The 23,019-nt window shown below is 34.0% G+C and overlaps 11 protein-coding genes across 11 annotated transcripts, besides 7 other annotated features; 5 read left to right on the plus strand and 6 right to left on the minus strand.

Annotated features, from left to right (window-relative positions):
- Positions 1-463: 463 nt before the first annotated feature.
- On the plus strand, positions 464-1,155 carry TA19510 (centrin 3, putative; the record flags this gene model as incomplete). The annotated part of the gene is made up of 5 exons (XM_949404.1): positions 464-637; positions 692-806; positions 845-922; positions 985-1,028; positions 1,063-1,155. The coding sequence occupies 5 exons, from the start codon at positions 464-466 to the stop codon at positions 1,153-1,155; spliced, it is 504 nt and encodes a 167-aa protein (XP_954497.1).
- Positions 1,156-1,237: 82 nt separating this feature from the next.
- Positions 1,238-2,931, plus strand: TA19505 (uncharacterized protein; the record flags this gene model as incomplete). Its single annotated transcript, XM_949405.1, has 8 exons — positions 1,238-1,285; positions 1,395-1,489; positions 1,611-1,685; positions 1,762-1,913; positions 1,980-2,101; positions 2,131-2,223; positions 2,259-2,663; positions 2,899-2,931. 8 exons carry the CDS (start codon positions 1,238-1,240, stop codon positions 2,929-2,931), a joined length of 1,023 nt encoding a protein of 340 aa, XP_954498.1.
- A 342-nt stretch (positions 2,932-3,273) lies between these two features.
- On the plus strand, positions 3,274-3,915 carry TA19500 (DNA-directed RNA polymerase ii, putative; the record flags this gene model as incomplete). The annotated part of the gene is made up of 2 exons (XM_949406.1): positions 3,274-3,522; positions 3,637-3,915. The coding sequence occupies 2 exons, from the start codon at positions 3,274-3,276 to the stop codon at positions 3,913-3,915; spliced, it is 528 nt and encodes a 175-aa protein (XP_954499.1).
- A 291-nt stretch (positions 3,916-4,206) lies between these two features.
- Positions 4,207-4,870, plus strand: TA19495 (Ahp/TSA family-related protein, putative; the record flags this gene model as incomplete). The annotated part of the gene is made up of 3 exons (XM_949407.1): positions 4,207-4,351; positions 4,376-4,623; positions 4,685-4,870. The coding sequence occupies 3 exons, from the start codon at positions 4,207-4,209 to the stop codon at positions 4,868-4,870; spliced, it is 579 nt and encodes a 192-aa protein (XP_954500.1).
- A 196-nt stretch (positions 4,871-5,066) lies between these two features.
- TA19485 (uncharacterized protein) lies at positions 5,067-7,121 on the minus strand (the record flags this gene model as incomplete). Its single annotated transcript, XM_949408.1, has 12 exons — positions 5,067-5,223; positions 5,258-5,295; positions 5,384-5,452; positions 5,489-5,674; positions 5,714-5,812; positions 5,841-5,945; positions 5,976-6,032; positions 6,063-6,163; positions 6,193-6,388; positions 6,421-6,516; positions 6,547-6,713; positions 6,767-7,121. The coding sequence occupies 12 exons, from the start codon at positions 7,119-7,121 to the stop codon at positions 5,067-5,069; spliced, it is 1,626 nt and encodes a 541-aa protein (XP_954501.1).
- Positions 7,122-7,631: 510 nt separating this feature from the next.
- Positions 7,632-9,324, plus strand: TA19480 (glycerol-3-phosphate acyltransferase, putative; the record flags this gene model as incomplete). The annotated part of the gene is made up of 9 exons (XM_949409.1): positions 7,632-7,696; positions 7,764-7,929; positions 7,960-8,247; positions 8,277-8,363; positions 8,403-8,451; positions 8,485-8,612; positions 8,643-8,720; positions 8,750-8,815; positions 8,848-9,324. 9 exons carry the CDS (start codon positions 7,632-7,634, stop codon positions 9,322-9,324), a joined length of 1,404 nt encoding a protein of 467 aa, XP_954502.1.
- Positions 9,094-9,162: a sequence feature (2 probable transmembrane helices predicted for TA19480 by TMHMM2.0 at aa 392-414 and 441-463).
- Positions 9,241-9,309: a sequence feature (2 probable transmembrane helices predicted for TA19480 by TMHMM2.0 at aa 392-414 and 441-463).
- Positions 9,325-10,015: 691 nt separating the features above from the next.
- TA19475 (uncharacterized protein) lies at positions 10,016-11,465 on the minus strand (the record flags this gene model as incomplete). The annotated part of the gene is made up of 3 exons (XM_949410.1): positions 10,016-10,844; positions 10,879-11,249; positions 11,352-11,465. 3 exons carry the CDS (start codon positions 11,463-11,465, stop codon positions 10,016-10,018), a joined length of 1,314 nt encoding a protein of 437 aa, XP_954503.1.
- Positions 11,013-11,081: a sequence feature (3 probable transmembrane helices predicted for TA19475 by TMHMM2.0 at aa 26-45, 60-82 and 95-117).
- Positions 11,118-11,186: a sequence feature (3 probable transmembrane helices predicted for TA19475 by TMHMM2.0 at aa 26-45, 60-82 and 95-117).
- Positions 11,229-11,249: a sequence feature (3 probable transmembrane helices predicted for TA19475 by TMHMM2.0 at aa 26-45, 60-82 and 95-117).
- Positions 11,328-11,465: a sequence feature (Signal anchor predicted for TA19475 by SignalP 2.0 HMM (Signal peptide probability 0.007, signal anchor probability 0.980) with cleavage site probability 0.006 between residues 46 and 47).
- Positions 11,352-11,390: a sequence feature (3 probable transmembrane helices predicted for TA19475 by TMHMM2.0 at aa 26-45, 60-82 and 95-117).
- Positions 11,466-11,493: 28 nt separating the features above from the next.
- TA19470 (pp1-like protein serine/threonine phosphatase, putative) lies at positions 11,494-14,741 on the minus strand (the record flags this gene model as incomplete). Its single annotated transcript, XM_949411.1, has 10 exons — positions 11,494-11,617; positions 11,648-11,799; positions 11,877-12,560; positions 12,628-12,808; positions 12,838-12,995; positions 13,028-13,171; positions 13,201-14,019; positions 14,050-14,272; positions 14,304-14,442; positions 14,498-14,741. 10 exons carry the CDS (start codon positions 14,739-14,741, stop codon positions 11,494-11,496), a joined length of 2,868 nt encoding a protein of 955 aa, XP_954504.1.
- Positions 14,742-15,141: 400 nt separating this feature from the next.
- Positions 15,142-18,441, minus strand: TA19465 (uncharacterized protein; the record flags this gene model as incomplete). The annotated part of the gene is made up of 7 exons (XM_949412.1): positions 15,142-16,040; positions 16,071-16,194; positions 16,226-16,311; positions 16,341-16,427; positions 16,461-18,108; positions 18,169-18,315; positions 18,400-18,441. 7 exons carry the CDS (start codon positions 18,439-18,441, stop codon positions 15,142-15,144), a joined length of 3,033 nt encoding a protein of 1,010 aa, XP_954505.1.
- A 142-nt stretch (positions 18,442-18,583) lies between these two features.
- Positions 18,584-21,651, minus strand: TA19460 (uncharacterized protein; the record flags this gene model as incomplete). The annotated part of the gene is given in 8 exon segments (XM_949413.1): positions 18,584-18,747; positions 18,782-19,059; positions 19,067-19,179; positions 19,221-19,408; positions 19,451-19,523; positions 19,555-19,701; positions 19,738-19,818; positions 19,849-21,651. Coding segments are annotated over 8 exon segments (2,847 nt in total).
- A 292-nt stretch (positions 21,652-21,943) lies between these two features.
- Positions 21,944-22,877, minus strand: TA19455 (uncharacterized protein; the record flags this gene model as incomplete). The annotated part of the gene is made up of 2 exons (XM_949414.1): positions 21,944-22,735; positions 22,809-22,877. The coding sequence occupies 2 exons, from the start codon at positions 22,875-22,877 to the stop codon at positions 21,944-21,946; spliced, it is 861 nt and encodes a 286-aa protein (XP_954507.1).
- Between the last annotated feature and the right edge of the window lie 142 nt (positions 22,878-23,019).

A 23,019-nucleotide genomic window follows, 5' to 3' on the forward strand; every position in this document is an offset into this window, starting at 1 on the left:
GAAGGTCGAATGTATTTGTGTATGGATGGAATCCGAGGTCAAAACGACATGTAAATAAGAAACTATGGAAATTAGAAAACCCCTATAAAAAATATTCATATTAAATAATTTTTTAATATCTTAAAGTTAGGTTATTGAAAAATTATATGTGTGTTTAAGAACAAATTAGATAGGTTAATTATAGAGTGGTACAAGAGGGTAATGTTGTTCAAAAATTAATTTTTAAAATAAAATAATGTAAAGCTAATGAATTCTCAATATGTCCATAGTTTGAATCTATTAAATTGTTTAGTGTGTATGGTGTAATGTTGGATATGGTACCATGTTTCACTAAATAATTTTATTTTTATTATCACCACTATTTTTCCAAAAAATTGAAATTGTTTTATATTCCATACATATGGTTTAATTTTTTATATTCTTCATGATCAGTTTCCTTTCAAATTAGTTGATTTATTGAAAAATGAACAATAGAAAGTCGGAAGCTTCTTATACCACACCATCAAAGATCCCTTACCATCAAAATAATAGAAAAGGACGCTTTGATCTCAGTAATGAGCAACTAAAGGAGATCAAAGCTGCATTCAATCTTTTGGATTCCCTCAACACCGGTAAAATAGATTACCATGAGCTGAAGGTTTGTTAATATTATTTTATTTATTTCTATTCACACTTTTGACACATAATATAGGTTGCAATGAGGGCTCTCGGCTTTGATGTCAAGAAAAAGGAGGTTTTGGACCTGATCCAGAAATACGACAAAACGAACACTGGATATATTGATTTTGAAAATTTTAAGGAAATAAGTTCGTTTTCCTCAGTTATTTATAATATTTACATTTAGTGGTTAAGAAGTTTGCTGAACGCGATCCAATGGACGAAATTAACAGAGCCTTCGAGTTGTTCGATGAAGATAACAAAGGTATAATTAAAAACACTTTAATAAAAATTTTACTGGATAAATTCAGTATTAATTGAATTTAGGTAACATAGTTTTCAAGGACCTGAAAAGAGTTTCAATGGAACTTGTAAGTGCATAAAATTAGCTTATTTTAAATACAGGGCCATAATTTAAGCGACGATGATTTGAGGGCAATGATTGAGGAGTTTGATAATGACCGAGACGGAGCCAGTTCGTTTTATTTAGAAATATAACCTTTAGTTTCCAAGGAGGATTTTGTCAATATAATGAGACAAACCAGCCTATACTGATTTAATAATTTTTAATCATTTTTTAATGATTTTTTTCTCGGAGTTTTTTGTATTTTCTTCCAAATTTTCCCCTGTAAGAATTAATTTTTAACTTCAACAATTTACATGATAATATTAATAATAATTTAAAAACATGAGTATTTTACTTAGTAAGTGACCGTGAGATGAGATTTTAGATATAGAAAATTTTGTACTTTATTTCATCAAGTGCCTGGTACCAGAAACAAATTCAACCGACTCCGAGACCTGGTTCCTGTGTGTTAGAAACTTTAGAAATGTAATAACATGGTTTGCGAGAGGTTTTTGATTCAGTGAAATTAAATTTTTTAGTACTTGTAGTCATGAAATACATATACAAAATGAATAAAAAGGTCGTTTGTTATGAAAAATATGCCAAGACAGAATAGGACCTGTACGCAGAGGGAATTGTTTTATAACCTAGGAAATTTCATCAAAACCCAGTCTGAGATAAAGTATTATCTTAAGGTTTAAAAGGAAAATTGAAATGATTGTTTAGTACATTTCTGATATTACTGGCCTTTCTTTAAGTAATTTTGGAGTTAATATCACAGATAGAGGTACTACTAATGTTACTATACATAATAAAAACTTTATAAATTATGATGTGTATGTTGTAGGGAGTATAGCAGGACTAATAAAGTTTACTCTTTTTGATGAAGAAATAGATATTTCAAACAGACGTTAGACTAATTTTTTAGTTAAAACTATATATAATTCGTGTATTAAGGATTGTATTATTGATATAGCCTATGGACTTTGCATATCTTCGAATATGCTAGAACTCGATTCTGAGGTTTACGGCAATTACATCCTCATAGTTGAGAAGTACTCGATATTTGTTCAACTGTGTTCTCAAAGAATTTGGGAAGTATGCTAGAATTTCTTCAAGTTGTTTAGACGATACCTCTAGTGATGATTACGGGGAACGGATTCCCCAGCAACAACACCAGGTTACTTGTGAATAAGATATCAGACAATAGTAAATCTGAGGTTTGTCATTATATATACAGCGAATGGATAATTAGATTTGTTACCTCGGAGACTATGATCCACATGGAATATTAATATTACTTTCTTATATCTACTCCTCAAAACTGGTTAATGAAGTAAATTATTGTGATTCAAACACCAATCAAGATCATAATATAAACAACCCATTTCGAACGGTATCAAGGTATAGGTGGCTTGGTATCAGGAGTGATGATGTATTGAGGTATGACGTGAAGAACTTGTTAAGCTTATCTCCAAATGAGTTGTCTGTTTTAAAGAGGCTAAGATCGGACCCTAGAGTAATTTTAAACACAGAGTTAAGGGAAGAAGTCGAGAATAACCTTCACAAAAAAGTAGAAATTGAGGCAGTCGGAGAGTGTGTAAACCCAGGAGGAATTTCACAATATATAGTGGATAAACTGGATAGTGTAGATAAAGTAGTTAAATACGAAGAAACATATTATAATATTTAAAATAGTTTGGAACAGTTACTAAATTTAAAATAATAAATATAAATGGGCTAATATCGCCGTTTATCTCTAATATACCTATGAAATTATTAATACTTTGAGTTAAATTAATATAAATAGGTATATATAAATATCTATACATTGTTAATAGCGTGATACTTTGAAATAATTTTGGAATCCACAGTACTCAGATCATAATTTTTAGTTATGGAAGGTGATAAGTGCCAAACCTTCTTAGGATACTTTGGAGTTGGTAATATATGTTTCTTTCTGCTAGGTGTAAAAAACTTCCTGATTAATACTTTTAATTTTCCTGAACTAAGGTTCATAATTAATGATTTGATGGTATCCAATTACTATATAGGGTCAGAGATTATTCTTTATTTTATTTTATTACTGTTATTAATTTTTTTAGTATAATTATAATATTGTTGTAGATTAGTTTGTATTTTAATCTATTCTTTTTAAAACTTAATTTGTCAAAACAACCTAACCAATACTATGTTTATCTAACTTCATCGTTTATATGAGTTATACTTCCATTGTTTTAAAAATTATTAATTTTTTTTGATTTGTTAATATGTATTTTGTTGTAGAGCAATGGAAATTGATTAATCTAAAGCCTTGCCAACTTGGTCCAAATTACCAACAAAACATAGAGGAAATGCTTAGGGACCAGGTGGAAGGTCATTGTACTAATAAATATGGTTATGTGGTCTGTGTTATTCGTATAGTTCAAAATGATATGGGACGAGTTCAGGATGGAACTGCCATGATTGTAGTTAACGTCAAATACCAAGCCATTGTTTTTAAGCCATTTAAAGACGAGGTAATAAAAATAAATTTCTTACTTAGAAAACTTTTATATATAATTGGATGTTTATTATATTATACTAATTTTATACTTGTTTATATATAATTTAAGCTAATAAAAGTTATATAGGTGTTGGATGCTATAGTGACGGATGTGAATAAGCTTGGATTTTTCGCCCAGGCAGGACCGTTGAAGGCGTTTGTGTCCAGAAATTCCATACACCCTAACTTTGTATATGATAGTGATTCAGCATACCCTTGCTATTCCGACGGGACCATAAGCATAAAACCTCAGTCTGAGGTAAGAATGAGGCTTCAGGGTATAAAGTACGATAACTCCAATCTTTTTGCAATCGCAACTATAAACGCAGATCATTTAGGCGCTTTTGAAAGCGACATAGCCAACTAGTTTTATATTTTAAAAAACGATGTTTTAAAGTATTTTAAATCTTTTAGATTTTAATATAAAATTATAGTTTTTAATATAAATTTTTTATTTTTCTAATATTGCTATCTTGAAACCAAGCTCATTAGCTAATCACGACCACATAATGTGTATGTATTTACCCCTTATCTAATTAGACAGAATGATTCATAATATACAAAAATATTAAACAAGTTAATTAATTGGTTATAATAGCCCATAGTGAAGGGAGCAAGTCTTAGGTAAACTGAAGTCCAACTCCGAATAATTTGTTGCATGGATTTGGGGATTCTTTTACTGATAATAAGTTTGTACTTGAATAAAAAGGTCCATAACTGCTATTGTATGAATTTTTTATACAGAAGTTTCTCTTTTCTTAGTCCAATAAAGAGCATGGTGTCAGAGAGTCCCCTGGGTAAGTGTCTTTGAAACCAACTTAGTTTAGTCGGTACAACTTTGTCTGCTGAAGCGTTAAGTGAAACTCTAACCACACATAAGAGCGAAAAAACTTCGCTCAAGAAACTTCTGGGAGAACTACCTCCAGGCTACAAAGGCCTGGTCCTGTTCCTGTTCCCGTCAGCCGGAACTCCAGGCTGCACAAAACAGGCCTGTAACTTTACAAGCAACTACAAGGCTTTCAAAGATAAAGGCTACGAAGTGTACGGACTAACCAGCTCAGAAAGAACTCCAGCCGTTAGTAAACTCAATATTATATCTAAGTATTCTTAGATAAATATTAGTAATTTTCACTTAGTGGAAGTGGACCGAGAAGCATAACCTTAGTTTTACAACACTGGTGGATAAGGAAATGAAGGTAGTTGACCACCTTGATTGCAGAAAACTCGGTTTATTCGTGCACAGGTCCCACTTGGTCCTTTCCAAGGAAGGGAAGGTGTTGGCTTTTGAAAAGGGCGTGAACGCAGGTACGTCAATTTTTTAACAATTTTTTTTAGAAAAATCCGCATCTCGTGTTTTGGAACTCTTAGAAACTCTTTAACATGTTTTAGTACCCAGTTAATGTAGATGGATTCTTAGTAACAAAATTAGTTAATTTATGCCGAGTAGTTTCGAATCATATCCTGTTCGATTTTATCCTTTATTGAGCTTTCAGTCTTATCAATCTGAGTCCTAATCTACTAAAGATAAAATTCTAGGGTTCTAACCTTCTGCTCCCTAGCAGACTCGTTAAGCAAATAATCCACCACCTTGGGTGGTGTGTAACCCCTGGCCACAGGTTTCTCTACCCTCTGATCAAAACGCCATAAATCACCCCAAAGAGCGTCTCTTGCGTATCTATACAGACAAAATTAATAAAATAAGAAATTACCGGTATCCGCTAGATTCTGGAGTATTCTTTGGAACAATCTGAACAGTTATCAAACTACGTTTAAGATTTTATAGTATCTATATAGATTAGTGGAGAGTAAATGAAATAATGAAAGGGGTGACTAACAAGTCTTTTGAAGTGATTTGGACTGCTACAAACATCGATAAGTACCCTCCTTCCAACCTTGAGTGGGTGCTGAAGTTATATTATTTATGAGAAGTAACTGAATACCATTACGATTCGGGGCCAGAAGTATGATCTTTCGGCAGGCGAAATTGATAAAGACTCCTTTGGATATTTGGACCTAAATGTTTTATAACATGCACTAGTTGAATAGTCTAGAAACCTTGGCCCGGTATATTTCCCAACAACTAAGTATGAAAACTTTTCGTCATCTATAGACTTCGAAATTGAACCCTAGTTTAAATTTAAGTTGTTAGACGTTTCGTTTCTAACCTTTTTATAAATGTAGTGAGGTATTCTGTAAATTCTCTGGGAGAAGTGACACCAGTCCTTCCCGGTCAGCGCCAATGGACAAATCCCCTCGTGAGGACACTAATCAGTTATAAATGTTTTAACTAACTGGAGCTATGAAATGAAAAGATTTATCCTGTAGCTGTGATATGAATAACTCTCTCAAGGAATGAATCATCCTAAACCCAGTTGGAGTCCCAGGTTCAGCAACCACCTAAACCCAAAGTAAAGTTAATTAAATTACCAAAATTCCTCCAACATTCAATCTGTTCCACAAATTTTTTACCAAAAGAGTCCTTGACTATCGAAGATTATTTTGGAAGTAAATTACCTTATGTCCTAGTGTGTTCGAGAGCACATATGGAAGCACAATTAAATCAAAGTGTTCTGTTATTTCGTAGATATCATTTTGGAACCTTGGGTTAATAAGATCTAAGAATTTTATATAAAGAAATGAGTACCTGATATAAGATGTTGGCAAATCTTCAAAAGATTTTGTGACGGCTCAACTACCAGTATATCAGAGGATTTCAGGTCCCAAATGGTATTTGCTGAACTAAAATTTTGAAAAAGTGAAACATACACCAACGAAGCTCCGTGACCAGGGTTGTAAAACATGATCTTCGACAGTTTTAGATTTTCAACCCTCTTGTTTATCTAATATAAATAATTGTTGATCTTAGTGTTACCTCGTGAAATATTCTTAGGAAAACTGCATAATGGCCAAAATAAGTATGGGCGGTATACGCCACAGATACTTGTGGAGAGTAGTTTATATTACTTTTCTAAAAGGCATTCATTTACATATTAAATACCTTGTGCCTTGAGTCTTCTGCTTCACTTAGGTTGATTTGAGCCTGCTCGTTTGGTCCGACGGCGCCCTTGTTTAGTAGGTTATAGAGATGTGGGAACTTGGAATCATTGGATAAATCCTTCGCCTGGTTCAAATACTTATTTTCAGGTGTGTTAGAGTCCAACAAAACTAAAAGAAGTTAAATCAAAGTATGAATTGACTCGTAAGTAGAAAGGTAAAACCTGAGGGTAAAATCTTCGGAAGTTCTACACATGTTCTGGAAGCCATCTTTTTCGAAATGTAGGATCCGATATTGTCAATATCCTTTTTCTTAGATATGGATTTAATTAATGTAAAAAGCTTGTCTTTAACAGAGGGAGGAAAGGGAAGAGTTTTAATCGAGAGTCTACTGACGTCGTTCAAATCATTATCATCCGAAGAATCCTCTTTATGGAAATTTGGTATCTTGTCGTACCGGATTCCAGGATAAGTGTGTAGGTTTTTGTTGCGATATGAGGAGGAATTCAAGAATGAACTTGATTGGAATCGTAACCCAGGAAAATAGCCAAAGTGTATTCTACGAATGATACAATACATTGTGTGTAAAAAGATGAATTTAAATAATAATTTTAAAAATATATTTAATTGGTTTGTATGATTTTCTAGTATCAAAGAGTTTACACCACTAATCCCATAACCAGAATCAATTGAAACAAAAGAAATAAATATCTGTTTATTAGATAGATTTTAGAAAATCTTTTGACACATTTCAGTATACTCTCATATTTAATAATTTTCTTTTAATGTTTTTTTGTTTTATCTTTAGAAATAGAATGTTTTTTTAATATTATTAGGGTTATCTTCTGCAGAATTCGTTTTTATTCATTGATTACATTTTATTTATTAAAAACTAATTGGATGTTAGTAAGTTTGAATGTTTGGCTTAATATAGCCCCTAGATTCTTCCTTTTCAATCAATAAAATCATCCTCGAACATCATCATATCATTTGAACCTGAATACATAATAATAAGAAACTATGAAATTAAATTTAAAATTTTAAAACACATAGGTTGACTTGTGCTTATATTCTGTACACAAAGTCAATATGAATATCAGCCCCTATGAACTGAGGGCATTTAACTGTTACCTCTTTATAAAATGGCTCTGCAGGTAACTAGGAGTTAAATTTACCAAAATATATAATTATAAGTGTTAGATAGAGCTAAAATGCGTTCAGAGTAGTGATTTCCTCGATTTTCACCAATATCACAATCATTCACGAAGAAAGGCTACCCCTGTACGGGCCACTTATCGTAGTCAGTAACCACAACAACCAATTTGTGGACGCAGCGCTCTTAATATATGCAATACCACGCCAAATGTGCTTTTTAGTGGCCACTAAAGTATGTTTAAACAGATCTAATGGAGCTTAGACTTTGAAAAGGAAGTTGATAGGAACTTTGTGCTCACTAGCCGGCTGCATCTCAGTGTACAGACCGGATGATTTCAAGTATACAGGAGTGGGAAAGATACACTGGAAGAAGGGAACGAATTTGATTCACGGAAGAGATACAAAATTCACACTAGATCTCAATTTAGGAGATAAATTGCAATTTGACCTGGAAAAAATCGTAATTACAGAGATCATAAGCGACACGCAATTGAAGTTAGAAACACCGCTACAGTTGGAGTGCCCTGATAAAAATGGAGTTCAATTCTCCGTAAGTCAAATTAAACTATTTGTTTTCAGGTGATTCCTAAAATGGATCAGTCTGAAACCTACGAGCAGGTTTCTGCGTCATTAAAACATGGAAACGCAATAGTTATATTCCCAGAGGTATAAGCGAGTTGTATTCTCGGAATAATTATTGTGTAGGGTGGTTCACATGATAGAACTAATTTGCTTCCCCTGAAGCCCGGTGTTGGTAAGTGCACAAATATTTAGAGATAATTAATAGCTCTAATGGCGTTCTTTTCAATCCTGGATGGAGCAGAAGATGTGGTTATCCTGCCAGTTGGGTTGGTGTACAATAATGTAAAGAAGGACCAGTCTGATGCAACGATATACTACGGGAACGTTATTAGCGTAAGTGCTGAGTACGTAAAAGAATTTTAGATCACCAGAGAAGAATGCGCCGAATTTGAAAGAGATAGGCGCTCAGTGGTAACAAAACTGCTGGGTAAAATAGAACAGGTAACTAAACAAGTATAAAGAAATTTTAGGAAATTAATAATTGTATGATAACAGCACCAGATATCAAAATTAAGAAGTGGATAGATTTGTGTGCAGTAAGTTTTAGATCAAAATAAAGTGTTTTCAGAGCCTGTACCCGCCAGAAAGGTCAAAAGTGCCAGTAAATATAGCCTTCGACCTGAGAAAGTTCATATCTAAAATATTCTGGAAATATGGAGATAGCCCAGAGACTTTAGAACTAGTTGATAAACTATCAGTGTATAAAAAAAGATTAGATAACGGATACCTACATGATGATGAAATCTGGCTGCTTAAGCAGTCGATGTATTCAGCATTCCTGTCCTTCCTGGAGGACACCATACGTTTAATTTGCTACAGTATAATAGGCTTGTCATTTGCACCACTCTGGGTTCCACTTTATCTCCTCTCGAACTACTTGGCGGAAAGACACAGAGTCAAGGCACTCAAAAACAGTTCAGTAAAACTTGTCGGAACCGACGTGTTTGTCAGCTACAAGTGTCTAGTTCTGATAGTAGTAGTCCCACTCCTCAATTTCTCGTTGGGACTTTTTATAGGACTTTATTTCTACCGGTTAGTTAATTAGGAATAATGGTTCCATAGAGATTTCAAGCGTACAATATATTCAATATTCTGTTGCGTTGGATTTCTCCCAATGCTATATTATGGTAAGAAATATATATGTTATTTTCTAATAAACCTAATTGACTTGATAAACCTAGTAAACTTAATGAACCTAAAACACCATTAATTTATTCTAATAATCTTTTAGTTAACCTAAAGTATGCCCGCAAAATCCCAAGACTGTTAAGACAACTACATGTCGTGCCCTTAATAATCATGGGAAGGTAGGATTTTAACAAAACATCACTTTTAGAATTAACATTTGGAGAGAAACTGAAAGAGAACTGATAACCATGAGAACAGAACTCCAGATTCTAGTGAGCAACCAAAACTTAACTTGATTTTTAGGTCAGAAACTTTGTACACAAGATGGGACCCAAAGTATCAGACACATTTTTAACTGATCTGGGCTCGATTTTCCCAAGGGTATTTAACTCGTTTTCAGAATCTTTAGGTCCTAATCGATACCGACACGTCGCGACTGTGTTTAATCAGAGAACACTTCATGCCAATCTTCCGCACCCAGCACCAAGAAGTGGGCGAAGAAGTGCTTTAATTTCATTAAAATGCACCTGTATATGTATATGTATGTATAATTAGTAAAGTAACATATTAATCGATTAAGTAAACTTAGAGTAAATTAAAATAAGAAACTAGTCCTCCTTGTATTTGTCGAAGAACCGTCTGAGACTAGAACTGAGCTTAGAATAATAGGAGAAAGAAAGTAAAACAGCTTTCTTGAAACAGTCCCAGCCAAATTTGGTAATCAGGTAGAGCCTGTAGTACATCATCAAAATCATGTGATTGAAACGATAAAACTTGGACTTCTTTAGTTCCTCAAACGGGTCAGGCTCGGTGCGAGGGTCGGGTTCGATTTTCTTGAAAACTTTCCTGGCGAAAAGCGCGTCAACCTTTTTTTGCTTCTTCAAGAGATCGTTGATGACGGTTTTTAGACCCTTCAACTCCTTATCTTCAGGGTTCAAACTCAAACCCTTCTCGCAATTCGACAAGGCGTTGTCAAAGTTCTTTAGTTTTATATCAGCTTGAACAATCCTCAAGTGAGCCTTGAGGTTCTTCTCATCGTACATTAAAACATAGTGACAGTACTGTTTGCACATGGCAAAATCCTCCTTTTTCAGAAACGCCAACGACAGGTTAGAACAGAGTGCCACGTACATTTTGGTGTACTCGTTCAGTGACTCCTCCGTAACTGAATTGGTCTCACTCTTAGACTTGTTTAAGATGTACGATAGTGAGTTTATGGAGTTTGACCACTTTTCAATGGCGCCATCAATGTCGCCTTTCGAAAACAACTCGTTGCCCTTTTCCCTAGTATCGTAGACACTTTGTGTGTTGGACGAACCACTTGTATCCAGATCAGAATTACTGACCTGATTTTCAGTGGATGTCAGTAGAGATTCGGATTCAAGTAAATTATCATTTTCACTAAAATCCATCTCTTTGGAATCTTTTGGTGATCCTCTAGAATTTTCCAAATTATCTTCTGACATTTTACCCTCTTACTGTCCTGTACTTTATTCTCTTTTTAGGTTCCTGATTCTGAGGAGTTTGGGGAACTTGAGGAGACGGAGTTGTTGCCCACTTGTAGAAAGATACTGACCCTTTATATATACCATAAAGGGGGACAGTCAGGAACAGCTTATATGCAAAGTCAAAGAAAACAGACAGAAGAGTGGCGGCGGTTGTTACTATGAAAAGGTCGTTAGACAGGCTGAACTCGAGTCCAAGCTTCAAGTTGCTGAAAATACTATACAAACTAAACGAATATCCCAAAAGTATGAGAGAAACGCGCCAGAAATACCCAAGCTTTGTGTAAGGGAGTTTTTTGTGATAGAGGTCTCTGGCAAACTTAAGAGCCCAAAGAATCTGAATTTTAAAAGTATTAAATTAAATAATAAAAGGTTTATTAGAGTATAAACTTTAATTTGGAATAAAAGAGTTGAATAGGTGTTAGTGGTGAAAACTTACAACTGAAAACAAAAAAACTAGTGTGTAATATCTTCCAACTTTTTTTTCTCGATCTGCACGTTTTTTTTCGGAACGCTGAGCCATTTTACATAATAAATAAACAGGTATTTTCATAAATGTAGTGGTAAATTATGGTGGAAAGTTAATCGTTTAATGTGTACATTGGTTTGAAAGATTCCAAAAACTCATCGTATAGAATCATTCCCTCCTCGTTGGTATCTATGCATTCAACCAAAACTTCCGTTTGTTCCATGGTTAGAGGTGCTCTAAAAATCATGTTATAAGAATAAACCTACTCTTGTCCTCCTATAATCTCGTTCAATACGTAAAGAACTTCTTTGAATTCATTAACGTAAACCTTCCCTACGTGCTCCTTATCGTAGTAGCTAAACGCCCTTTTAAGGCTGTTTTTATGATTGTACATAGTAGCGCATATATGATGCCACATCTACATAATATTTTCCCCTAGTTATCTAGGTAATAAAACAACATTGTGTTGTATAAAAAATATAAATAACTTTGTACCTCGTCAACTACTGAGTATTTGCTCTCGTCAACTACATAAAATGCCTGTAGGAATTCAAGATAATTGATTTTCTGGGAGTTTGTAAAGTCGATCATCCTTGCTAACTCAGTCAAATGGTGATCAGTGAGTTTTACACCTATTTCTTCTTCTGCTTTGGAGAGATCTAGAGTCTTTAAAGCTTTGACGAAATCATCATAGGAAAGCAGGCCTTCTCCAGCTTTATCGTATTCTTGGAACTTTTGGAATAGTGCAAATGCCCTTATTGCAGAGGATCTTCTCCTATTAATCTCGAGTCTTTCCTTCTCCAAATTTTCAATGTTATTATTTGGGTTGCAGTACTTAAGAGCAGATTCAACCCTATTTGATAAAATTAGACGACCAATTGATGGAAGAGCCTTTTCCATCCATTCTTCAGTTGGATGATACTTGATTGAAGCGGAGTATATTACCTTTAGCTTACTTAAAAATTCTACAATGTCAGCCTTTCCCTGACTGGTGCCGTCGAGGCAACTCGAGAAAATAGTTCTGATTAAAATCTTGATTTGCGGATATGACAATCCAATGCTTAATTTTCTGATGGCATCATCAAGCTCAGAATATGACACTGAGCCGTCCAAGTTTCTATCAAAAATCATCAATAACTCCCTTAGGTTTAAATCAGATTTAACCATTGTGTCAAAGATCTATAAAAAAATTTAAAAATAGTTAAAGTAGTGATAAATTATCTGGTAGTGTGTGAATTAAAAATACATGTGAAATGAACTCTCTTCTTAGATGTTGATGGCCGTGTCTAACTGGATCGAAACCTATGATAATGTTTTTTAACACTTCGTTGTAGTGGACGAGGCCAGTATTTTCGCAAACAGCTTTAAGCTGTTTGATGCTGAAGAGTGAAGGTATGGTAGTTTTGGCCAAATCGTCGAGAGCATTCCTGAAAATTTTTTTAAGATTAGAAATTACCTCCAGGCCTCAGGTGAAATAGTTCCATTTTTATTCTTGTCGTGTTTGTAGCAGTTAAGCCATAGTTTCTGCTTGTGTTCGCAAATAAGTTCACAGATTTTCATCATCACATCCTGGGTACAATTTTCATAAATTGGTTTCCTCTTTTTGTTTTTCTCCTAATAAACATAATATGGAAAATTAGAATTACCTCAAGTTCCATCCTTCCAAAAACGGTGGACTCAAGAAGCTTTTGAGTTACTTTGTTTGTGCTATTTTCCAGGGAGTGAATAGATTCTAGTGAGGGTGATATATATTCGTGCGCTTCAAACTTTAAACCTTGTGTGAAAATCAACTAAAAAACATAAGATTTGTAAAACTTACAATAGCTCCAGTGTTGTGGGTAGTTTGACAATAGTTAGAGGCTGAGAACAAAGTAATACATTTCCCGCTGTGTAGAATATCTATTCCCCTGAGTGTGTCTGGAACCTGGTGTGATCTAATACAAATTTCCAAATTATTCATTTCTAGGAATTTTTCTGTGATGTCAGGCCCAAATCTTATACAACCCGCACCTCTACTACTTGAAGCAATTCCTTTTCCACGTTGCGGGTCTGACCATAGCAAATCAAACATTAAGCTATCTTCCCGTTTATCTGGACTTGCTGGACAAGTCCTCTTACGATTGACACGGCTTATTTCATTCAAAGTTACGTTATGCTCTCTGAAAAGTCCTCCATGAACGACTATAATTCTTTTCTCTATGATAATAACTAGTGGTAGCTCCCAAAAAAGTTTTTGGAATAAATTGTAAATGTGACCGTCGTATTTTGATTTAACCTCACCAGTAAATCCGTACGTTTCATTCATATCGTCAGACTCATGATTACCTCTGTTAATTATAACAGAAGTGGGTTCGGCCAATTTGAATGCAAACAACAACAGAAAAATGTTGGATGCAAAGGTGCCCCTATCGGCAATATCTCCGTTAAATAAGTACACATTTCTTTTAGACGGAGGGCCAAACTTATAAAATATCCACAACAAGTCATTAAGCTGACCGTGAAGGTCTCCTACTATGATAACGTTACTGTTGTCGTGTGTAGGGATGGAAATATGGTTGATAACCCCTTCATCATTATTCTGATACCACATTAACATATCAAGCATAATCTTTTGCGCGTAGTCTATTGGAAGTTGGATCTAAAGAATTAATTTCGAAAATTAACTTACGTTAGCTCCAGATTTGTACATGTCCAATAGTTCATGGGCAAATTTGAGGGTTACGACCTTACCCAGTTTCGGTCCGTTATAATCTGAAGGCGGATAATCTTTCCTTTCAAATTCGAAGGTCTGGTCAGAAAACCTTCTTCTTAGAATTCCTGATTTGATCAAATAAGAATCCTTTTTTGAATAATGATATTTCAAACGTTCGATAATAGGCAGTAATACATTCCTAAATTAAAATAATGTTATTTCTTATTTACTTTTTAGATTCAAGTGTTCTAAACTCCTGTAGGCTTTCCATATGGTTCCAAAAATGGAACGACATGGTCTTAATATAGTTGGATCTTGCTAGAAACATTCTCACGGTCGCTTGTATTCTCGTTGAGGCTGCTTCCTTTTCTAAAAATGAAATGTGTAACAAATATTTATTTTTAAAATGTTTAAAATCACTAACCATCATAGGGTTTTAATGTTTCTAAGGGGATAAACAAGGCTGTTTCAGCCTTGGTATCGAACACGTTAGTTCCATTAAGATTTCCATTAGTGCACTGAGGCAGTTTTTTGACAAGCTCAACACCGACGAGTTGATTTACTACATTTCCAGTTGGCTTTTTAATATATTCCTTTTTGCCAATATATTTTACAACACCTCTAAAGCCGTAGACCATAACCTGGTCATTTACTTTCACGTCTTCCATCAGCGTTAGCGACGAAGGACTCAAAATATTAAAGGTAAATTAATCAAGAAAATGAGATCTATATATCTCACATAGATAAATAAAACGTTAAAACAGAAATGTGTAAGTAAAAAGAGTCAAAAAAATCAATTATTGAATGGGGATATCAAAATATAACTTTTGCATAAAATATAATAAAAGATTTAAGATCAATGCTAAAATATTGATGATTAATATCATACATTTTACATTCTGAAAAAATTAATTTATTAGATCACCAAATTGTACATTTGCACGGGAATCTTGATTTAGGTTGGGGAAATCTACTCTTCCCTTATAAAATTTTAAGATTTTCCACCAATTTATGATATAATTAGCTTAAAATTTTTTGTTACATTAATTTACTTAGATGAACTCGTTTTCAGCTCATAAGGCCCTTCCTTATACAATATTCGTGTACAACTAAGGGTTGTCTGATTGAATTATTAGATTCTGAGGTATCCTTTTGGGGGGGTATCTTTATTGCGATGCTAGTTCCTATTTTAATTGGCTCTGAACATACCATACATAGTGTATTCGTATCTATCCTCACTGGCTGCAATGATGTCAGCTTGTAGAGAGACAATGAAGTTTTTGAGTGTAAAGATCTTGCTAGTCCTTTTTTTACTGACTTAGTTCTCTGACTATGTAACATTCTCAGTTGCAAATGGTTAAATAGATTTGCAAATTCATTGAAATTCCAATCTCCTGGTATAACCTCCAGCAAGCTTGTTCCGTTAAGTGAAGAATTATAACCGCAGAAGTGTATGTATTTAGATATCAAATGTTTCGTTATCGTTGTTTTGTTTTCGGTACCAGTGTGAGAAACTATAATTTTTAAGAGATCCATGATCAAATTGTCTATGGAAGTCTCAGATTCCTGGTTAATGATGTATAGGTTTGTGTCTGCCAGCGGCCACTCCTCCGCCTTCTCAGTCCAATAATCGTAGTATGTAAAAAGTCTCTTGTATGGGTTATCTTTGTTCAGCTGATCAAATTTAGTTATATCTCCAAAACAGAGGCAGTATGCCTCACATAATTTAACTTGGTTTGTAACCCACTTGGTATATATGGTTTCAAGGGCTTGATAATGTTTTCCAAGTTTCGAATACAGTATTACTCTTGCCTCTGGCATGTCCAGACTACAGATCAAGTTTTCTATTTTAGGTAAATCGAAAGTATAGTTTCCCTCTAAAAGCTGAAACAACGCCTGCTTTCTATCATTCTGGCTCTCGAACCCTTGCTTATTGTCAACATTAAAATTCCCCTGTGTTGAGGAAACTAACGAAGAGTTAATCTTGTTAAACTTACGAGATTGTATATAATACTTGACCAGAAGAGTGTTTTCATGAACTCCTCCCGATTTATTTTTCAATACCAGGTCCTCTAGATATTTTATTTGCAATTGAGGCATATCCGTGTGTCCGTGTGAGCTCTGCATTAATTATATATTTATGTAATTATACCTTTTTACAGTGTTCATTTATCATTGATAGAATTTCATCAGAATTCAGAGGCAATGTGGTGTGGTTCTTTGTGAGTACATTCAAGGCTAAAACCAGTTATTACCTAATCAAGTACCTGATGACGGTGAGCTTTCAAAAAGAAGCGGGAGGTATGTGTAAAGAATCTCCTTTGTTTCTTCTGGTGTAAAATTAGGTGAGAGTTCTAAAACTTCTTTTAAATTTCATTATGTAATACCTGAATTTTTATTCTTTCCTACTGAATCTAGAACCAAGTTAATGCATGAAGCTAGCTCTATGCATGGTGTGTCAGAACCTCCTTCCAAGTTATGGTGTGAGTGTACATTTCTTGATGTTACAAGATCAGAAAGTACTCCCATAGCTTCTATAAGACGCCCATCTCTTATAAGCAATTTAGCATATAAATCACTTTTATCCATGTCAATCAAATGATTTTTAGTTGCATCTACATCCACAAACGAACTGTTTTTATCTTTTCTCAGTATATGGTTATATCTCAAATCGTCAGACTCTGAAAAGAGTAGAAATGTTACTGTTTCTACTGCTGTTTGAACCTTCTTGTAAAATTCAGCCATTTCTCCTTCCTTCTCACCTTCTTTTAATTCCGAATTCCGGAATAAAAAAAGTGCAAACGAACTATTGGCCAGTTCCATCAATTCCTTCTTTGTATTCTCGATCTGGTTATACTTGTTGAACTCTGGATCATTTATTCTGTTTTCGACAAATTTGTTAATTACTAATGTTTTCGGTATTAGATGATGGAGGAATTGTGGTATTTCCTTATTGAACTGGTAAGTTTCTGGAACTTCTAGTGGGTAGTACTGGCTCCAAAATGACAACAAATATACTATATCGGCATTCCCGTATGAAAAATGTAGAAATGCTACTGGGAAGTTTAGTTTTGAGAAATATATCCAGCCTGCTATTGTATGGCATATTGCTATTTCCGATTTTTTTCTCTGATCATTTTGTGAGAAGTAGAGGTTTACAAGTTGGAGTGCTTCTTTGATTTTATCGTTTTCCAGGAAATTTGAGATGTTTTCGTAATAACTTGAGGGTTGAACTGCTGTAACAATCGTTGATGTTGCGCACAAAAAATTGCACTTGTCTGGCATGAAGTAGGTTATTGCTGAGGTTCTGAGGTCCAGTGTCTTGTATAACAATTGGTCTCTAATTCCATGTATTTCCAGCTTCTTTTTCGAGGTTAGGCCAACTATGAAGGGAGGGCATGAGCCCAGAGATTCCAGGGTTCCACTCCACTGAATTGTGTTCTTGTTTGACAGGTTCATCGTTTCTACGTTATAGAACACTCCTATGTTATCGCACACTATCATTACATCGTTATCTATACATGTACACGTTATTATGTTCTTTGCTGGACTTGGTTTTTGCATTCTTCTATCAGTTGAAAGGTCGTTCCTACAAAGTTCTGTGTAAACCGTTCCTTCCGCATTAGTCATCGAGTAGGATGTGGATGATCCAATAACTATTGTATCATTTAACCAGCAGATTGTCAGTGGTATATCCGATATAGAAATGTCTCTCTGATGCAATACATTTTCTCCAATTGCTGAGTATATTTGTATTTTCTGTTTTAATCCTACACATATATTCGCCATATATGTTATCGGTAAGATTTTGTCTGAGCTTCTTACTTCTTCACATCCTTCTATTGCCTGTCTTGTAAAACATGAGACTTTTTTGCACAAAATTATCGGCTTAGTTTTCAGAAATATATTCACGATGAACAAATCCCCTTCAGAATCCTGTGCTAATAATTCTTCCCTGGGTTCCAATGAGCTTATGTTAACAATTGGGTTTTTTGAAACTTTAATCTTGTTTTTTTCATTTGTGTTTACTATAGTCTGTAGAATAATGACTTTGATGAGTATATGTGTATTTGATCATGAATGGTGTTGACTTACACTTATGGAAGGAGATTTAAATGAAAAAATCTGTCCTAAATTATTCCCTAGAAAAATTCTTCCATGACACCAGGCCACTGATGTAATTTTTGACTCTTCCATCCATCTGAGGACGGTGTTGTTGTTGAATATGACCATTTGGGCATTCTTATTTTAATTTTGATAGATTTATTGAGTTTATCATTTTTGTAATTTGATATACTACATTTTAGGTTAAAGTTTTACTTTTACATTTAAACACATGATGAATGAAAATGTGAAGCGGCACAACATACATAAGTAGTCTACACATTCATTTATTTTATTTTTTAAAATTATTTTTAAAGATTTAAAAGTTTCTTGTGGTAAAAGTATTTATCATTATTGTTAAGCAGGACGAGATTCTCATCTAAATTTAAATGATTCTCCTTGATCACTAACCGTTACTTTCTACGAACTTGATCTCGCCTTCGTCGTATTGTTCGTAATCTGCTACTCCCTTTTCAGTTTTTCTCATTTTATTCAGCACAATCGTCTCTATATCTCCCAGGAATTCCACTGCACATCTGACCTTGGGTACATCCATAGGAACGAAAGTTCCTGAATTTAATTTAGATCACAAATGTGTAGATACCATAATTCAATTTGACCTTTTTGAGATATGGCAATGCCATTAATGCTTCTATTGTTGGTCTATTATCTGGGTTCTGCTCCAGACATATCTTCATAAATTCTTTTGTATCTTCGTGTTCACAGAGTTCAATTTTAGAGTAGTCCAGTTCATTTTTGTTCGTTGTTGACAAGCAAATTGACTCATATAACAATTTACCTATCATCCAAGTGTGTGCTTTCGAGACCATTAAAGGGTCTTGTGTGTAGGATGGATCTCCTTCAGACTCTGGTGGTAGGTACCTAAAACAGAGATCCATTAAAATGAAAATACCATTCAATGTTCTTCCCCCATAGAAGAGTTGCGATAGTTTGTACAGAGTGTTTTTTAAGGAGTGAAACTCCCCAGGTTCCGAGAAGCGACTATAACATTATTGAGTTTTCACGAAACAAACTAGTGGGACTCCTCCTGATAGTATAACTCCTCCATTATTGAAGTAAATTCTACTTGACTTTAGTGGAAGAATGAATTTCAAGTCCTTCATGTAATTGACCATCCTTATCACTTCTCTTATTACCACTTGTGTTTGCCTCAATCTCTCAGATGAATTGAACTGAGAGGACTTTTCAAGCAGGAGTGAGAATGGAGAATCTAAACAAATATTACAGTTGTTTGAAAGTTATTGTGTCTAACGTTTAATGAACTGAATTTGCTCAACCACGCAGTTTTTATGGACTTTCACTGAATTTGAGAATAGAATTTGACTCTAAAATATATTTTTATTTTCTTTTGCTAACCTTCTTTGGCACTTTCAACTTCAATTCTTTTAATTTATCCAGAACAGAGTTGTACAAATGCCCTAATTTTTTTGCTTCTTCTGGTGTAATGTCGTTTAATGTTCTGAATTTGTACACTATAGGTGTGCACTCGACCGTATTATACATCTAAAGTTTTTAATTTAACTTGTATGGTTAATTTACCTTCCACACTACTGAATTACAGGAGAGTCCTATGCACTTCCATGGCAGTGAATTTTCTGGCTTGTGGTATGGTCCAATCACCTATGAAAAAATATAAAATTTTGGACTTACTGAAAACTCTGATAACGTTTGCATTCTGTCTCTAGACACTTGTAACTGTAACATTTCTTGTTCAGTCTCCTCCAAGCTTTGCAATGTCTTAATGTAATAGATATAGTGTGCTTCATTTGCTGGTAATTGTGAGCTTGGTGAGTATGCTGAGGCTGCGTTTTGTGTTCCAAACGCCTGCTCCATCCTTTGTAATGTTTTCATCTTAATTGTTGAGGCCATGTCCTGTACAAAGCCCTTCTCTCTCAGTATAGGGTCTCCTGGTTTCCACGATAGTACATTTTTAATTCTTCCCCACCTAAGGTGAGAGTATCCTACTTCCAGTCTCAAATCCTGTCTCGTTGTCTTGAGTAAATCTTCTGCTTGGGACATGAAGTTTTCTTGCATTGTTGCCAAGATTTTTGAGTATATTATATCCTCGTTGATCAACTTTTGGTGAATTCTTCCCAGTCGATTGAACTCTTTTAGTATTTCATATTCTGCATCAAGTACATATCCCATTGCGTTGGTGTTCAGTAAATTAAAATTGTACAGCTGGTTTAATAATTCTGCGAAGTCATTTTCGCTAAAAATTTTAAAATATTCATTATATCCCATCCCAATTGGCTTAAGGCATAACAATAAAAACAATTCTCTATCCATATTTGGTGGTCTAAGTGACTCTAATTGTTCAATTATAAATTCCGGGTTAATTATTTTGTCTCCATACAATTCTGTTGAATTTGCAATACTTTCAAGTCTTTCTTCTATAAGTTCTAGTAGGTTTTTCGGCTCGTAGTCGAAATCTTCTGAATCGTGTGATACAAACTTCAGTACTATTTTATGTGACTTATCTATTGATCCATCGCTAGATAGTGTTGATTTATATGCATTTACTGGTATTTGTACTCTTTTCTTTTTCCTTCCATTTACATATTCGTCGCACGATTTCAACGTTAGGATATTTGGCGTCTGTTGTTTTGTTTTTTCTAATACATCTGATTTTTCTACAGATTCTTGTCTTTTAGTTATACTTTTATAATTATCTTTATATTCCGATCTGGGCGAGTGTTCATTCAAAGTATACGTTTCAACTTGAAATGAATCCAGTTGTGGCTTATTAAACGATTCAGCGTCTCCAAAGGATACTTCCCTAGACTCTTTCGTGATTTTTTCAAAGTCTAGGAAGTCAAAATTTGAGTTCAAATCCGATAATGTGTTTCTGTTTGAGCTTGCAAATGCTGTGTCTGACCTCGAATCAAATGTATATAATGGGTCGATATCATCTGCTTTTGTTAGACTCTCTGAGTTATTTAAATCCAGTCTATTTGGAAGGTAACCCTTATAATTTGTATATGAACTTGTGGATAGGTTCTTATCTTGATAATCAAAATGGTTGTTTATCAGATATTTTCCCGGCTCCACCAGTCTCTGTAACGCTTCCAGCTTTGGTGTGTACAGTTTACTGTATAATGTTCTCTTCGATAGAGCCAACAGCTCATGCTTACGTTTCAATCTATGTATATCTTTGAAATTATTATCAAATGTTTCAGTTTTAAGTGATGAAAAGCCGCATGGTTTTTGTTCTGATGTATCTAGTCTGATTGGCGAATCTATCGTGTCGCATGTTGTGATTTTATTCAAAACTGGGTTTCTTAATTCTTCAGATGCTATTGATTCCACTGATAGTTCTGGGAAGCTGATGTTATCTACGGATTCTTCATCTTTCAAAATGTGCAAGTCGTTGTTGTTGGAATCATCAGATTTTGAATCTCCTCTTTCCTCCCTGAAAGTCGGTCCATAATACAGGGGTGGTCCATTTTTCATTATATTTTGGGTTTTTGAAAATTAATGGTTAGAGATAGTGGGAAAGCAGCAGATGAGAGTGGAAGCAGAATAAGAGATAATGACATGGAGGTGTGTACTATAAAATTAAAAAATAGCATAAAAAAACAATTTATAAATTCTGGTCTTAATAATAATAAAATGTGGAAAAATATTATCTATTATTTAGGAATCAAACAAAACCCCCAATAGTTAATACCTAACAAATTAATCATTGTAGAAAAAATATGAGGTTCAAAAAATATTGATATAATAAATTTATGTTTTGGGAATATCATTCTCTAAAGTTTTTTGATATTTCTTTAACCACGAAATTGTATCGATCGAATTTAAGGCAATAGGCAAACATGTATTCTTGGAGTACCTTAGAAGTGGGCTTTTTGTTATCATCATCTTCATAAAATTTTACTGTATTTGATTCTCCTGTCGGCCACATGAATCTAACAAATGAATTATCATAATAATATTTTTCCTCAGGTTTTTGGTAAACTAAATTATCGTATTTTGACTTATCACTAGGACTTTGTGAATATAGCCTACTTAATCCCAAGATGTGGGTAAAATTATAGAATTTCTTTTCATCTTCATCTTCTGAGTTTTCTCTCGACCATTTAATGTCTTCCTTAACACATTCTTGGAGTTTTCCCAGTAATTGTGATGGAACGTTTCCCATTCTTTCATTTATTAATAAACCAACTTGATTCTTTTCGTCTAATAGAACATCCCTGAGACTTTTGAGATCGTTTTTGTCACATTGAGATTCAGCTTTCTTTAAAACTGCTTCTACCAAACTATCTAACCCTTCATATTGTTTTATATTCAAAAGTGATAAAACTGCCATCACGTAACTGTCTTCCTCGTCTTCAACCTTTATTAAAGTGCCGATATTTGGTTGGTTGGATACTAGTTCCGATAAATAGAGGTATAAATCCTTATTTACGGATTTCGGTAAATTCCAATCAAGTGATTTTATTTTACCCTGTATCAATGTAAAAATTCCATCTAAATCATCTGAGCAAGGATCATTGAAAAGAAACTCAGCTTCAACGTCTCCGTATGAGGAATCCTAAAATTTAGAAATTATCATATGTTCATATTAATGAATATAGAATAGATAAATTTATAGATAAATCACTAACATCATCATCAGATGATTCGGTTTTTCTTCTCTTAACCTTAGCGTCAACATCAGAATCCGAATCTGACATATCTATTTTACATACAAAATAATAATAATAACAAACAGTTTTGAAAGTAAAAAATTAAAATAAATTTTATTTATGTGTTGATATATAAATTAAAGTGATTAAAATTGTAAATTAATACACCATAAAGTCAATACACATTAGA

The sequence above is a fragment of the Theileria annulata genome, chromosome 1, assembly GCF_000003225.4.
Source record: "Theileria annulata chromosome 1, complete sequence, *** SEQUENCING IN PROGRESS ***".
NCBI classification, from domain to species: Eukaryota; Apicomplexa; class Aconoidasida; order Piroplasmida; family Theileriidae; genus Theileria; species Theileria annulata.